The sequence below is a fragment of the Pinus tabuliformis genome, chromosome 9 (assembly GCF_031772625.1).
Source record: "Pinus tabuliformis cultivar Carrire ecotype Pingquan chromosome 9, CPIR1, whole genome shotgun sequence".
NCBI lineage: Eukaryota > Viridiplantae > Streptophyta > Pinopsida > Pinales > Pinaceae > Pinus > Pinus tabuliformis.
In genome coordinates this window covers 70,636,593-70,652,382 of record NC_142307.1, presented here as the reverse complement: position 1 = coordinate 70,652,382, position 15,790 = coordinate 70,636,593, and the positions used below count along the sequence as shown (strand labels likewise).

Here is a 15,790-nt window from a genome sequence, read left to right as displayed (position 1 = left end):
GTGTTATAAAGTGTCAAAAGAAAAACATTAGGAAGTGGGTTTGTAAATGAAATTTTTTCAAATGAGACTTATAAAAGCCCAAATTCCCTCCTTTCACTCTCATTGTGCATTCTAACGCTTGCAAGAGAGATAGAGAGAGTGATTGAGAGAAAGGAGCAAAATTACAGCAATTTTGGGCAGCTGAGAGGGGCGCGACCTGTCGAGAGAGGTGCGCGACCCGTTGGGCGGCCTGCGCGACCCGTTGAACCGCTTGGCTGCAAACTTCAAGGAAATTTCCCTAATCTTCTTCCAAATCACCAAATTTGCTCGAGGTAGGTGCTCTAAACATGGATTAATTGCTGTTATGAATGGTGGATGTCATGGGCGATGTCATGGGCATGCTTTTATGATCAAAATTTTGCAAGTAAAAGGACATTATATGGCTGCAATGTTCATGACCAAATTGTGCTAGGGTTTGTGTTGTTTCAAGTTATTTTTCCCTTGGGTTGGCTTCCTTCCTTTCCCTATCACTCACATTTATATGTTCATCTCTTTTCCCATTTTATCTTATAAATGAAATGCAAATCTTTCCCCATCCCTAGCCATTAAAAATGTAAACCCTACCCCTTTCCCAAAGCATACAAAATCCTAATTTCCCTCTACCATATACATGTGTAAAAATTCATGTGAAAACAAAAGAAAATGTTGATGAATATATCAGCAGGTTTTGTCTATGGTTTCCCTACTTCCCCTATTAATACATGTATGCATATTCCCATGTTCACTTTCATACAAGTTTTTTCCCATATGTAATGATCTTTGCAAATGATTTCCCAATTACAAATATGTCTTCCTATATGCATAATGATTTGCAAAATTTCCCTTAAAGATTCCCTGTTACATTTATATATTCCCATTCCTTGTTAAAGATCCCTCCCCTAACATTTCCCTCATGTCTTTTTCCCCTTGAAACAGCATAGATTTCAGCACTTTTTGCAGGCAGAGACAGCAATTCAATTTGTCCACTTTGCTCCTAAACCATGTCAGAAACCGAAACTTATGGGCAAAGTGATGACCATTCATCATCTACAGAGGTTGAGGTACAGAGGAGGCCTCGTAAGGGTGGTAAGGGTGGACATCATAAGCGAGAGGAGCCCACCTCTTTGGCAGAATTACAGGCTTGTCCCATGGCAGTGACTTGTTTTCAGTATATGTCTTGTTATGATTTCTGTGAGAGGATTTCCCGGATTCAGCACCATAGAGAGTTGGCCCGCTTGTTTGTTTTACACCTCCATGATGGACATGTCACTCTGGCAGGGGTGAACTTTACATTGACACCCGAGGTGATCTCACAGGCTACAGGGATACCGAATGTTGGTGAGGTGTGGCCTAAGCGCAGGTTGCTAGATTTTGTTCACTTTGAGCCCTATGTCCGGCCACCATTCGTGAGACATTTGGCGGGTGTTTTTCCATTCAGATTTCTCCGGAGCGAGTATGCTCCCATCATGAGGCTTATTATGCATTATTTTACCTGTGAGGGCAGATTTTCACAGGTGTACTCATATCACATTCGCCTTTTGATGCATTTCACCCGAGTGAGGATGATGAACATCCCGGTCTTTTTCTTTCATAACATTCAGAGGATGGTGCCCATGTTGCAGAAGAAGACCCCGGCCCAGCAGTACAGGAGTTTATGTCATTATGGTTTGATTCAGCTCATAGTCTCACATCAGTGGACTCAGCAGGGCATCTCATGGGAGGAGTTCATCTCCCGTGAGTTTTTCACAGCACCACCCCAGCCACATCCCGAGATCATTCATGAGGAGGGTGGACCGTCTCAGCAGCCTGATATTCCGGTCACTAGACATGTTGTTTCTTCACCTCAGCTCACATATCAGAAAGGCCCGAGGGCCTTATTTGCAGCAGCTAGGCGAGTACTATCTCCACAGCAGGTGGAAGGGGTCTCGCCTTCATCTTCAGCTCAGCGAGTGTTATCTCCACATCAGGTGGAAGGGGCCTCGCTTTCTTCACCAGCACAGGTACTACAAAGGGGCAAAGAGCCCATGATTCATGAGGGTCCGGTGATTGATCTTGAGGCCAGTTCTCCTAGCCAAGAGGCGAAGGAAATCATTCAGCATCTCAGGGCTGAAAATGATGTTTTGCAGAGGAGACTTGAGGGTGCCCAATGGACTATCACTTACCTGGAGCAGCGGAACAAACAATTGGAGGAGGAGAAAGCACTTGATGAGCTATGGAGGATTCGTAGCGATCGAGTCTTGAACCGTAGAAGACCCGGTGATCCATTGCCTGCTGACCGAGAGTCTATGCTCATTCAGGAGAATGCCCACTTGGAGAGGCAGTTGGCTAAGGCCAACCAAGATAAAAAGCTGCTGAGAAACATGAAGAATCACTATTGGGCAAGGATGCATGTATGCAAGGCCAAAATGAAAATGTTCCAAAAGAGGTTGTCGAGGCTCTTAGGCGGAGGAAGAAGACCAATCCACTTCGTATCTTGGCTGAGGCATCCCTCAAAGATCATGGCACTCACTAGCTCAGCCACAGCACAAATCCCAAAAAAATTTGAGAATTTTGGGTAATTTTGGCATTTTTTGGAAATTTACAGGTTTTGGCTCCTCAACGGGTCTCACCCCCGGTGAGACCCTTTGTCATGGCAACTCCTTTTCACAAAAACTCAGCATTTCCCGATTTGTTATGCAAAGTTACATATGCCCATGGATGGACTTGAGTTTTTATGGGGTTTTGGGCCTCCAGAAGGTCAAAATACATGCAAAATTTGACTTTCTGCCCCTTTTTTGAGTTGCAGAAAGCAATCTTGGGAGAATTGAGTTTTGACTGGGCAAATGACCTCCAAATTCAAAAATTCCAGTTGAGTTGGAAAGTAGACTCACAGACCTTTCCAACGAGCTATCCTGCACCCAATTCTGACACCTGGAAGTGCCCCAAACAGAGCTCCAAAGTGCGCGACCCGTTGAGCAGATTTTGCCAGATTTGACCAGTTCAGCCCAGAAAATGCAGATTTGACTCTTTTCGACTTTCTGAGGTTAATGATGGTCCTCTTGGATGTAATTGTGACACTTTTTGGATACTTTCACTCTTGTTTAACACTTCTAGAAGATTTTTTCATGTAAAGGGTAAAAATTGAATGTATGAACTGGTTTCCAAGTTTATAGAGGCAAGTTGTTTTGACTGCCTATTTTGTAGTGCTTAGTTTAGAAGTGGTTCAAACAGCTCCTAGGATAGTGAGCTCGACCCATGGAGGCAGGGAAAGAGGTTAGATCATCTATATTATGTACTTTCTTGCTCATTTTCATGGTTGGACTCTTGAGGGAGAAGCTATCATTGTATATTTTCACTGTATCTCTGTAATTTTTGGCTAAGGAAGACCAGGGTTTTGCAGTCATCTTTGGGATTCTTGTGGACTCATGTGTTGATGGTGTGTTTCTCAATGTTATTGTAAGCTTTGTTATGTGATTCATTTCCTTTCTTTACTGCTGCACATTAAACAAATGAAGTGTTAAAGTATGAATTCATACTAGCCATGCTCTGCTTTTAAATTTGTTTAATTTCAATGTTTTCTACTGTCTAAAGGGAATTCAAAGTCATTGTTTGCTCTCTTTAGCTCCTCATCTTTCATTCCTGATCATCCATCTCACTTGAAGGCATCAATACTGTTTCCTACCTCGCCCCAAGGAACCCCCTGCAGAAACTGTGTCAAATCCCCGCACCCAAAATTGCAATTCCTCAATTTGCCACCAAAAACCCAAAAAACCCTAAATCAACCTTTTTCATCAGTTTACTAGCCTAATATCAGTGTTACCTTGTTGGTCATCTCATCCCATTGAAGATATACTGAGATTGATCGGAGAGAGCCTTCTCCTGCCCCGTAGGGCTAGCTACGAGGCTGAATGGTTTGATGTAGCCTTGAGGTTTACCTTTCTCAGCCTGAGGTGAAATTTCAAGCGCTAACAGGAGTCAACAAGTTGCGGGACCACAAAGGGCCAAATGGACCCAAAATTAGGTCAAGGATATGGAGTTGATCAATCAAGGATTTACTTGACTTAATTAGGGAAAGGAAGGGGATCACAGAAATCATCCTCTTGTGAGATTTTTGCTATCCCTTTTGGAGGAGGATTTTCGATGTAATGGATGAATTTTAATGTCTGGATATCTCTCTCTTTTCTTGGAACTTCATTATTGGCATAATTTGGTGATTGGATATACTCTTTACACATGTAAGTAATATTTTCATGTCTATTCTTGTTATTTACTTTAATACATTGATGTTGTTGGGATTTTCACTATACTAGATCTGAAATTTACTGCTTTTCTTACGCAAAATTGTGGAAATTGAGTCTTTTACAGCATTGCATCATCTCATGTATCATGTGTGAAAGGGTGAATGTTCCTAGAGATTGTTTCTATTGAACACATCTTGATAAGTCATCAATTATTGCAAATTGAAGTATAAATTCTTCTAGCAGTTGTTCCCATGCCCTAATTGCCATGCGAAGTTGTCTAGAAGGCTCCTTGATTGGGTGTAGTTCCTCTAAATCACAAATTTCATCTTGACTCCATCTTCCCTAAGGATAAGGCATTGATCCTTCCATAGGTGATCATTTTCAAAGAGAATTCCTCTCACCTTCCCCTCTTTTTCTAGGTCTAGCCTCCATAGGTCACCTAGGGCATCACTTTTCTCATGATTTAGCCATCAAAAGAATTTGATCTCTTGCCCACAACTACGCTGGTGTGTCCTCAAGGAGCCCTCCAAATTTCACGAAATTCCGACAGTGGGATCTTGAGATATTTCAGGCCCTAGCTCGAAGATCAATTATTACTCTTGGTTTCCAATTGGTTAGCGACCTCATTGGGATCATAGCATCAAATCATCAAAGGAACATTATTTCTTTGATCCCTTTCCTTTCCCTAATTAGGTCAAGTACATCCTTGATTAATCAACTCCATATCCTTGACCTAATTTCGGGTGCACTCGGCCCTTTGTGGTGCCACAACTTGTTGACTCCAATTCCACAAAGATCACTTAGAAGTCAAGCATTCATAAGGCCTTTGAGACTAGGGGCTTCCTTAAAAAAGCATACTCCCAAACCTTATCCTCAAAAGCCCTCTTAGCCCTTCCTAGAGAGCCAATCACCTTGCTTCTAAAGCAAGCAACCCAATTAATTGAGTCTCTCTTGCGAATAGGCTTAAGAATCACTTCCTTATCTTATCATTGAATATATATATATATATATATATATATATATATATGTATATATATATATATATTCTAGTGATTCCTCACATATTGGGACTCCTCCCACTGGTGAAACTCTGTAAAGAGCAGGGAGCCTTAGCTAAGGTGATAGTGGGCTATCGCTCCATTGTTTCCCTTAACCTAGTAGTTGCTCTATAAGATCCCCTCTTAGGACACCTACTAGTTTGAGCAGTAACAGGCCCGAAGGGCTTTAGAGTAGTTTTATGGGTCCGACTAGGATCACTTACCGTATTTCATCATCAAGATCAATTATGTATGGTTTACTCTTGGTTCTGTTGCATTCCAACGATCTCTAAATCAGAGTTATTAACGGGCATATTTTAATTAGTTATGCTTAATGTGTTATTTCGGGCAAATTACTTGGAGAAACACCTTAGCGTATAGCTCGTTGGAATCGGGGCGAAAAATCTACAAGGCGGGATGATGAAAAGGGGCTTTGAGTGGCCAATGTGACCACAGAGGCAAATTAAGCATTCTCTGGTATTAAAAGTGACTTTAAATAGTTTATAAAAGTCACTTTATTAAATAAAGAAAGGAAAAGTGCTTTTAATATTTAATTGGAGGGAAAAGGTAAGTGATTTATAAAAAGGGAAATGAGCGAGTCTCTCCTCATTCGTGCATTTGAGTTTTGGAGAAAGAGCTCTTGGAGAGAGTTTTGAAGGAGAAGCTTAGGGTTTGGAAATCCTAGCCGCCATAGCTAGCTTCGATGTTGAAACTAGACACCCTAGTTTGTTCAAGAGAGTGAAATCATTTAAATTTCACTGTGGGAATTCAAAGGAGAAAAAAATTCTAAAGATTTGAGCTAGAAGAGGTGTTATGAGTTGAATCTCTAATTTATTGTTCTTCATTTGTCATCTTTCAGGTTGAAGTTAAATGTGTCGAAGCCAAAGATCCAAGTCCAAGTCAAAGTAATTTATTCTTGGAGAGAGAGCACGACTTCCCTGTGAAATTTTCAACTATTGCAGTAACTGGAAACTATTCTTCTAACTCTAAATTAATTAACAATTTATTTGCCCACACAAACAACGAATAATTCACAACTACAATTTTTACAAATTAAATTTTGCAAAAGATAAGTTGGAAACTGATAAAATACTGGCACACACATACACAAAATATGACAGTTATTTTTGGACTAAAGTCCCCGGAAAAACCCAACTTGGGAAAACCGGTTCAGCAGCTAAGGGTTTTATTTATTAAGCAGTGGTGAAATAATTTGAGTACAGTCTAGATGTCGAAAACTGGCAATCTGCAGCAAGAAAATTTGGCCGAAATTATCTGAGGGAATTTCCCTTTCTCCACGAGCAACCCCTGTTGAGAAATCTAGGGGCGGCAAGTATAGGTGATTTCTCTTTGCTTTTTTTTTTTTATAATTGCTTGTGATGTATTTTACTTATCTTGCTTAAGTTCTTCTTCAACTTGATTATTATTGTGTTCTCTATCATCAAACAGCGACCAACAATATAATCAATGAGACAATTGGACACAAGATGTAGGTGATCAGCTAGGGCCAAAAACTCTCCACTCTGAGAGGAAAAGCCACAAGAATTCTTCTTCTTATAGAATCTTCAATTGACGAATTCCATGACCTAGACCCTTGAGCTTGTTAGTTTTTGTAGCATCGGATGTGTTCTAGCCATGAAATTTGGTGGAGAGACTAGAATGCATAAGATCTCCAAGACCCAGAAATCGTTTCTAGAAATTCCACCTAAAGATGACTTAATAAGATTATTAACCAATATTTAAATATTTCCGTTAGTTAATCAAAATTAGTTAAGTCAAGGTGAGACTCATCTAGAAACTCACACGGATCGACTTCAAGATGATCCTAGCCACTGATTAAGATTTAATCTTGGCCGTTGGAGTCCCAACAGAGGATTATAAGAAGAAGTCGATGGGCACAGGAGAAGACACTTATGTACTTCAATTTTCTTAGCAAATTGATTTCGAGAGAGCAGCAGCAGTTGCCAAAGAGACAAAGGTCGAAGAAAGGTCAATGAGGAGCAAAGACAAAGATCCGAAGGGAGTTTTCCAGATCTGGAGAGGCAGCAACAAGTGACAGAAGTGATCCACGCTGAAGCGGCATAGGGACTACTCAGTGGCTAAAGCAGAGCAGTTTGATTTAGCTGAGGAGGAGGTCGATTCAATTTCCAGAGGCTGGGAAAGTCTTCCAAAGTGTCAGAGATTCACTTCCAACAACAAAGGCAAGCTAGACGGCTTGCTCAAAGGCAGATTCGAGCCACACGTGTGAGAGGCAACGCAGAAGGGCTTACGTTGGGGTTTGGACGAACAGTTTTCTATAGAAGCCAGTGTCGGGATTGCTTGTGGGGTGAGAGAATTTTTCTCTCTAATTATTTATGTCAGATACTTGCTGATTGGATTGCTAGTTGGGCATCCATAGATTGTACTCAGAATTTCACTGTTGCAAAATAATAAAACACTCATTTGTTGGACCGTATTTCCCGTATTGGGTTTTTCAGGGACTCTTGTCCAAAAACAACGATGTTAATTTTTATTTGTGTGCTAGCAGTTCCAGCGCTATTTTATTTCCACGATTTTTATTTGTGAAGGTTGCAATGTGTTTATTTCGATGTTGTCGTAGCAATAAATTGAACAATTAATTTATCAGTTAGGAAAAATAATACCAATTGCTGCAACAGGATTTCAGTTGTAGGAATTTTCACAGACCTAGACTCCTCCAAGACCAAGTCAAATTATCTCCTTGAAGTGTTTTAGTTGCTTTTACTTGCTCTCTTTTAGCTGCTTTTACTTCACCTTTGACCAACAATTCGAACCTGCAACGTTGACTACAGTTTTGGCCTCTTCTACCTACAACTTTCGACCTTTTGCAATTTTTGCACGTGTGATCAAACTAGGGAAGATTGGCGAGAATTTCTCTTTCGCTTGCCTTGGACTTGTCATCTTGTAACTTCGGCTTGCAAGAGAGATCTTTCACATGCTAGATTTCGGCTTCCTTGAGGTCTGCAATTTGGTCTTCCTGCAACAAATGGATGCCCTAATTTTACCTTGCACGTGTGAGAGATTTCAGCCCAAAAACAGATCCAAACTTTCGATTTCTTCTGCTGGGTTCACCTCCTCTTCCTCGCTTTTTCTTGTCTTCTTCTTTGCCTTGATCGAACTTGTTGATGCTTCTTAGATGATCCTTGAATGAGGTTGAGTCCTCCTATTTATAGGCTTCTCACCCATGCAAGTAGGTCGACTTGTCATTGATCCTAGGCCGACATGTCTTCTTGATAGGTCGATTTGCTTCTTTGGAGAGTTGAATTGATTGTAGCACATAGACAAGGTCTTGGAGGGTCTTTTGGCTCTAATATTGACTCAAATAATTTACTTTACAATATGTAACATGCCCAAGAAGGGTCTTTCATACATGACAATGACTTTCTTGACTTGTTGACTCAATGACAAGCCCTAGGAGCTCATAATGGGAGCTTGACCTAAAATTACAATAATAAATTTATTTTTCTCTGTTCATTATATACATAAAAATCGTGATTACACATGTCATTATGAAGACCAAACCTAGTTACATATTTCAACAACCCCAGCACAACTCAGCCTCAGAAACTCGTCCCCCTTGACCCTTTGCACAAGCCTCTATGCAGTGCTTGCGCATACCATTTGACATCTAGCTCGAAACTGCCTCTAATCAAGTCGTTATGCTTGTCTCTGCTACTGGAAATGATTCTCCGACCTTCTAGAAGACTTTCCTGACCTCTGGAAGCTGAATTGATTTTTCCCACGGGTAAATCGAATTGCCCTTTGAAGTTTCCTACGCAGTCCTGTGCACTGCCTCACTGGGAAATATTTTAAAATAGGCTAATAATCTAATTGAGACACTTCTAGGTGAAATTTCCAAAAACGACTTATGGGTTATGGAGAACTCTTGTGCTTTAGCCTCTCCACAAACCACTGCTCAACTCTGATATGTGTTGCATCTGTGTTGTTGTTGATTGAACTGCTGCCAACACTGCATCTGCACTACAACTCCCTCTCCATCTATTGTTGTTGCAGCTGCAACATTTGTAACTAAAAAGCATCCAAAATACTGAATCAATTGTGATCAGTATGATACATTTGTCACCTGAGTCTCTAATTGTTGCAAGTATATGCGTTGCTACTGACTCTGCACTGTGCCAACTGCACTGCGCTCCCCAGCATTTGACATGCAAATAGACTCTGCATCTGCCACTCTGGCATCTGACTGCATCTACTGCCGCTGATCCATCCTGATAGTGAAATATTGTGGGCTCCCGTAGCAAGGTTCTGATTCAAGAGGTGGACCTACTTAAGAATCCTACCCATTTGTAGCACTATGAGGCTACAATACCAAGTCACCCCACTTTACTCCTGGGGTGTGTCAACAAACATGGGGTAGTCTTCCTCCAGCCTAAAGGAGAGCCTATCAATCTCAGCATGAGCTATTGCCCGGTCCTGCTTCTCCTCCTTGTCCTTCTTCCTGAGAGGACACTAGGTGTTGTAGTGACCAAGCTCACCACATCTGAAGCACTTTACCTTTGACAGGTCCTTCTTTTGTTGCTCCCCCTATCCCTGATTGGGACCCTTCGATGCGAGGGTGACATTCTCCTCCTCCTTCACCTGCTTCGACCCGCCGCTACTGCGACTGATGGAGCTCTTCACTAAGTCTAACCTCAACTCCTCCTGCTGCAAATCAACCCACTTTGGCAAGGTTTCTCTGCCCAAAATGCTTTGGACGACTACCTGCCACTCCTCGGAGACATTGTTGAGTGTCAATCATACTAGTTTTGTGGCTTGAGGTACTACTCCAATTGCTGACAGATGATCCTAGATCTCCTGAATCCTAGTGAGATAGGGGTCTATGCATTCCCCCTTCTGCATCCTGGTGCATCTCAGCTTTTCCTCCAAGTACATCTTCCGCTACTCGAAAGTGCCTTGGTATAGCGTGGAAAGTGTATCCCACATCTCCTTGGTCGTTCCCTGGCTTGCTATGTGTGATACAATGTGATCTCGAACACCGTCAAGAATCAACCTCTTTGCCCTCGCCATCTCCATTTTGTATTCCTTCAGCTAAACTACATCCGTGGGGATAGCTACCACTGCATCTATGAATGGCTTCAGGCCATATTCATCCAGAAGGAAAAACATCCTTGCCTTCCAAATGACACAGTTGGAAGCACCGTCCAAACTATCCTATTGGAGCGACACGACGAAATCCTCCTCTTCTCGTTTACTCAGCAATTGCTAGGCTCTACGCACTTCCTATTGGAGCGAGTAGATCTGCTTACAACGACTACTGATCTGCAAAAGAAAATTGAACTTTTGAAGCTATAAGTCTCTTGAGGAAAATTTCCCTCAGTGTGTGCTCTTTCTTCCTCCTGACGTTATTTTGCACTAGCAACTGCTGCAAAATACTGTGTCCACCTAGAGATCTGCGCTGCAAGAAAAATACTAGCTGTTCCTTCTGCCTCTAGTAATCCTCGAACTGGAGAACTCCAATTTCTCTGTCTCTCTCTCAGAGAAATCATTTTTTCCTCAAGAAATTGACCCTCCTGGCCAAGAAACTACGCCTCCTCTGAGGGTTTCGAAGTACTGCTTACGCAAAGCTATGAAATTCCTCTTCCCTTCTACTACCGAGCTCTCCGGCTTACAATCTACGCTCTGATACCATGTGAAAATTCTACTAACCCTGAATCCTATTGCAGCAACTGATGTTAATTCTTCTAATTGTGAATTCAATTAAACAATTTACTTGCTATGTGCTACGACAAATATCGAATTAAATACACTGCAACCTTCACACACAAAATACACCGTTATTTTTGGACTAAGTCCATGGAAAAACCCAACTTGGGAAAACCAGTGCAGCAGCTGAGGGTTTTAATATTATGCAGTAGTGAAAACTGAGTAAAATCTATGGATGCTTAAACTGGCAATCCAAACAAAGAAATAACTGGCAATAATAACTAGTGACAAAAATTTCTCACTCCACAAGCGATCATACACTGACCTCAGCTCGAATTGAGTTGCTCCTTGCCCCCTCTACGCAGTCACTACGTTAGCCTACACAGTTACTATGTCCCACAAGCTCAGAATTGTGTCTCCTCTCACTGTCTCGTCAGTTGTTGTCTAGGAAATTGATACTCTTTGCCTTCAAACCCTCTGCCTAGCTTCTGGCTCAAAATTTCTCCTTCTCCCCAGCAAAACGGAAATCTCCCCAAGAGGGTTTTGTGTTGCCTCTCTGTAATGTACTCGACAAAACTCGAAAAGCTTCCTCCAGCCTCACTATCTCTAGCCATCTCACTGCTTCGATCTCACTGAATCACCTCCGACAACTAAATGCTGCTAGTCTGGAGATCGATTTCTCAGCAGAATCAAATGTTCAACTGATTTGGTGTGTCTTCTCCAAGCCCCTTGACTTCTTCTTATAATCCTCTGTTGAGTCTTCACCGACCAAGATTAGATCTTAATCGATGGCTAAGATTAAGTTGAAATCAATCCGTGTGAATTTCTAGAACATTCACACCATAACTTAATTAACTTTTATTAATTAATCATATTTCCTAAGTTTAGACTTAGAAAATATTAAAAACTGACTAATAAATCTAATTAAGTCGTCTCTAGGTGGAATTCCATTAACGATTTCTGGGTATTGGAAAATACATGTATTCTAGTCTCTCCACCAAATCTCGTGGCTAGAACACATCCGATGCTACAAAAACTAACAAAGTTGCCCAAAGTATCCTTAGGACACTTGCTCAAGTGTGAGCAAGTTGCATATGTAACTTAGCCTAAGTTTAAACTTAGGAAAAGCACATTATTAATTATGTTTTCTAATTTAGCTAAAGAAACTTTGGAAAAGTAAAGCAATTTACTTTAGTGATTACGTTTTGACTTTTAATCTTAAGCCCTTGATTTCAAGTGAGGCAAGATCTAATCTAGGCCGTCAATCACTTTGGAGATTAGTGTTAAGGATTTAGCTCAATGTAAAGTAATAAAAGTGAAGCTACGGACAAGGAGAAGACACCATACAACAGTGCAAGACTAAGAGAGGCATCTCAGTGAAGAGTGTGATACTTTAAGTGTGTTGTGTTTGACGAAGGGGGCAGCAAGGAGATCTAAATCAGCCAAGAAGGGCTTGATCAGCTGGATCAGGTCCAGTGTTGTATGTAATTCCTTAGTTGGCCCATTTTCCAAGGAATGGACTCCAAGTAAGTTCAGAACTTAATGAATAACTATAATTGGGTAGAATCTGTGTGTCATTTTTGTGATTGAGATCGGTAAATTTTGCTTTCACTGAATATATTTTGGTTAATACCCTAGCAGGTGCTTTTATTCAGTAGACATAAATCTGCTCAGAACTGATCACTGGTTTGCTGGGTTAAGAAAATTTAACACAGATACACCCCCAAATTCCCCAAAATTTGGTGAAGCTTCCACACATACCCAATGTCTGTCTCCCTACTCCTGCACTCTCTAGTCCCCAAAACTTGGTGGAGCATTGCTTCAAAAGGGTTGTTACATAATACAAGTTGGTCAGCTTCTAATTCTGCAAAAAGAGTTTGGTTATCGATCTGATTTTGCAGTCACCGTGTGCTTTATATAAACAATTTTGTTGTAAGGTATTTTTAACAATATCATCTCATTTACAAGAGAAAAGAACAGAAATCTTGTATTGAGTAGGCCCTCAAGGAATCATACTAGACTTCTTCAATCCAAGATCAGTTTAGCTATAGCTATGCTTGACATGCTCATCTATTGATATATCATTTTGAGATGGAGAGCAACCAGATACTTGTATCTTTTCAAACTAGTGGAAAAGGTACAATAAACAAATTCAAAACAATCATCTATAATCCTGTCTACTTGAAATGGGTTCCTGTGATACCATGTACATAATTTGTTCCACACTCACAAGCAAGATTGGCAAGAGTTGCAGGGAAAGTCATCTCTTTTAGAGACGACACTGAACTTGCATTTCACCAATATCAATCCAATTTGTATGATTACCTTATTCCAAAAACCTTGCAATGTGTGGATTTTTACATAATAAAAGCATTTACATTGACAAGCAATAACCATTAAACATACTCGAAGGAAACAAGAAATTTTATAGCAATCAAGGAAAGAATATGTATCTCTACAAAAATTGATAGTGAAAATTGCTTTTATATATAAATGGTAAAAATTAACCCAAGTTTGAAATCCTGAGAATAATTCAACATAAATCAAAGAGTACCAATTGGAAACACACGCATTTCATCAAGGTTCAAAAGATAGTATATTTAGATAGCATTAATCCTGTCGCCAATCTTAAATCTATGACTAGAGTTACTTTCAAGATGTGAAAGTCAAAATTAGAACTTCAGCAGGCATTTCTGAAAGTTTTAGAAGTGATATCGGGGTCAAGCAAGCTTGCCCACTGTCTCCTACCCTTTTTGGTTTATATATCGACAAGCTTGAGGAGTCGTTAAATTCGCAAGGGGGTGAACGTATCTATTTGTGCAAGTTTGTTATAAGGCTTCTTTTGTATGTAGATGACCTTATTCTGATTGCTAAATCGGCTCTTGGTTTGCAAGAGCACTTACTATCCCTTGAGAATTTTTGTAGAAGTGTGGGGATGCAAGTTAATATCAGCAAAACGAAAGTAGTGGCCTTCTCTAAGAAAAGAAAACATAACCAGCATAATTTCTACTTTGAAGGCAACATTCTGGAAGAAGTTGCGGATTACAAATACCTCGGGATTGACTTAAACAAAAATCTACGCTGGAATTGTTGTAGAAAGAAAAGAACTTTGGGGGGTTGGAAAGCATTTTATGCTTTTCAAAATAGGTGCAGAGAGGCAGAGTTATGGGACTGGAAGACCACTCAAACTCTTTTTGGGCTTCTAGTGATTCTGGTGATTCTCTATGGTTGTGAACTGTGGGCTAGCAGTACCTCCGACATGCAACGGAAACAAATTGAGAAAATTTAGAAGTGTTTGATTACAAACAAATTTAATATTAAAAGTGCAGTTCCTTAAGATATTTTGTTAAGTGAAACAGGGACTGCTCCTATTCAAGCAATTGCTATGGTGCGAGTCATAAGGTATTTAAAAAAAATTGAGCAAATGGAAGAGAGTAGATGGCCTAAGGTTGTCTTCAATGATAGATTGTGCAAGAGCAAAAAAACTTGGATGTAGCAAAATAACAAATGGTTTAGTAAATGGGGTATTTGCTTGAACGCGTTTCCCATAAACAACAAAGAGATAAAAGCTTTTGTTATGGAAAAGTTCCACAAACGTACTAGGGATAAGGAGCTAGGAAGAAAGAAAAATTACTATATTGAAGTGTTTAATCCCACTCATAATCATCAACCAAAAGCATACATAGAGGCCAATATTTCTTGGAGAGCCAAAATTCTTATTGCTCAGTTAAGGACTAATTCTCATCAACTCTGTTGTGAAACAGGGCACTGGAAAAGGCCAAAGGAAGTGTGGGAGGAAAGGGTATGCATTTTTTGTTCTTTCGGAAAAGTGGAAACAGAAAAACATTTCATTTTAAAATGTGAGGCCTTCAAAGACAACAGGGAAAGTTATGCAGATATGCTGGCAGCTAGCTCTTGGGATAATATATTTAGCGAGGGGTTTGTCGAGAAGCTGGGAGTATTTATTGTGAAGCTTCACAGAAAAAGGGCCGAATACATCAAGCAGATGAAGAAGCAATCTGTCCCATAGGCTATCTTTAGCCTCGTGGACATTAAAATAATTTCTTTCTTTCTTTCTATATCATTCAATATTTATTTTCACGAATTTAAGACACCTATTAAAAAAAGCACATTTATATATTAAGCAGAGATTTAAATTTTAGCCAAATAAAATATCTCTAAGCCAGCCAGTAATATAGTGGGGATGAACCACCAAACCTTTAGCACATGGATCTTCAAGGCTATGTCACAAGGTTCATCGAACTTCAATCTTGAGGTTCAAATTTTGCCAAACCTTGAAAAGATTTTGAGGTTCGACGAACCTCATCGAACCTCATAGTCATTAACCAAGTCCATAGATCAAAACTCATAACCTCATGTCCCAACTCAAACTTGTAATCTATCCTTGCAGTTTCCATGTTCGTGATAGCATTTTTTATTTTTATTGTTGTTCATTTTTTACAATTTTATCCTATATTTGATACGATCTACACAAGAATTCAGACTAAGACACGGTGCCTGAACTGAGACAATTTATCATGACAAACAATACAAAGTATTCTGACTATGATCATGATAACATGACAAGTAGACTACTTATTTGAAAAAAATATACTTAAAAGAAGAAACTTCGAGCCAGAAACAATTTGCTTCAGTAAAAAGGCATACCTTTGGTTTTTTTGCATTTCTTCCCGCTTCTGTAATTAGTTGTGAAAGCTTCCTTGGCTGCTGCAAGCTATCAACATCTCTTGACTTAGCCCCTTTCAAAGTTGACAAATCAGCAACATCATCATCAAAATCTTCTAACGTCTCAAGAAGCCTGTTGAAAAAGAA

The 15,790-nt window shown here is 40.1% G+C and overlaps 1 protein-coding gene across 1 annotated transcript in view; it reads right to left on the bottom strand.

Moving 5' to 3' along the window:
- Positions 1-15,790, bottom strand: part of LOC149147153 (protein THALLO-like) — a 202,524-nt gene that overhangs the window by 39,968 nt on the left and 146,766 nt on the right. Inside the window, 1 exon segment of the mRNA XM_089445003.1 lies at positions 15,626-15,776. Coding sequence (XP_089301129.1) covers positions 15,626-15,776 — 151 coding nt within the window.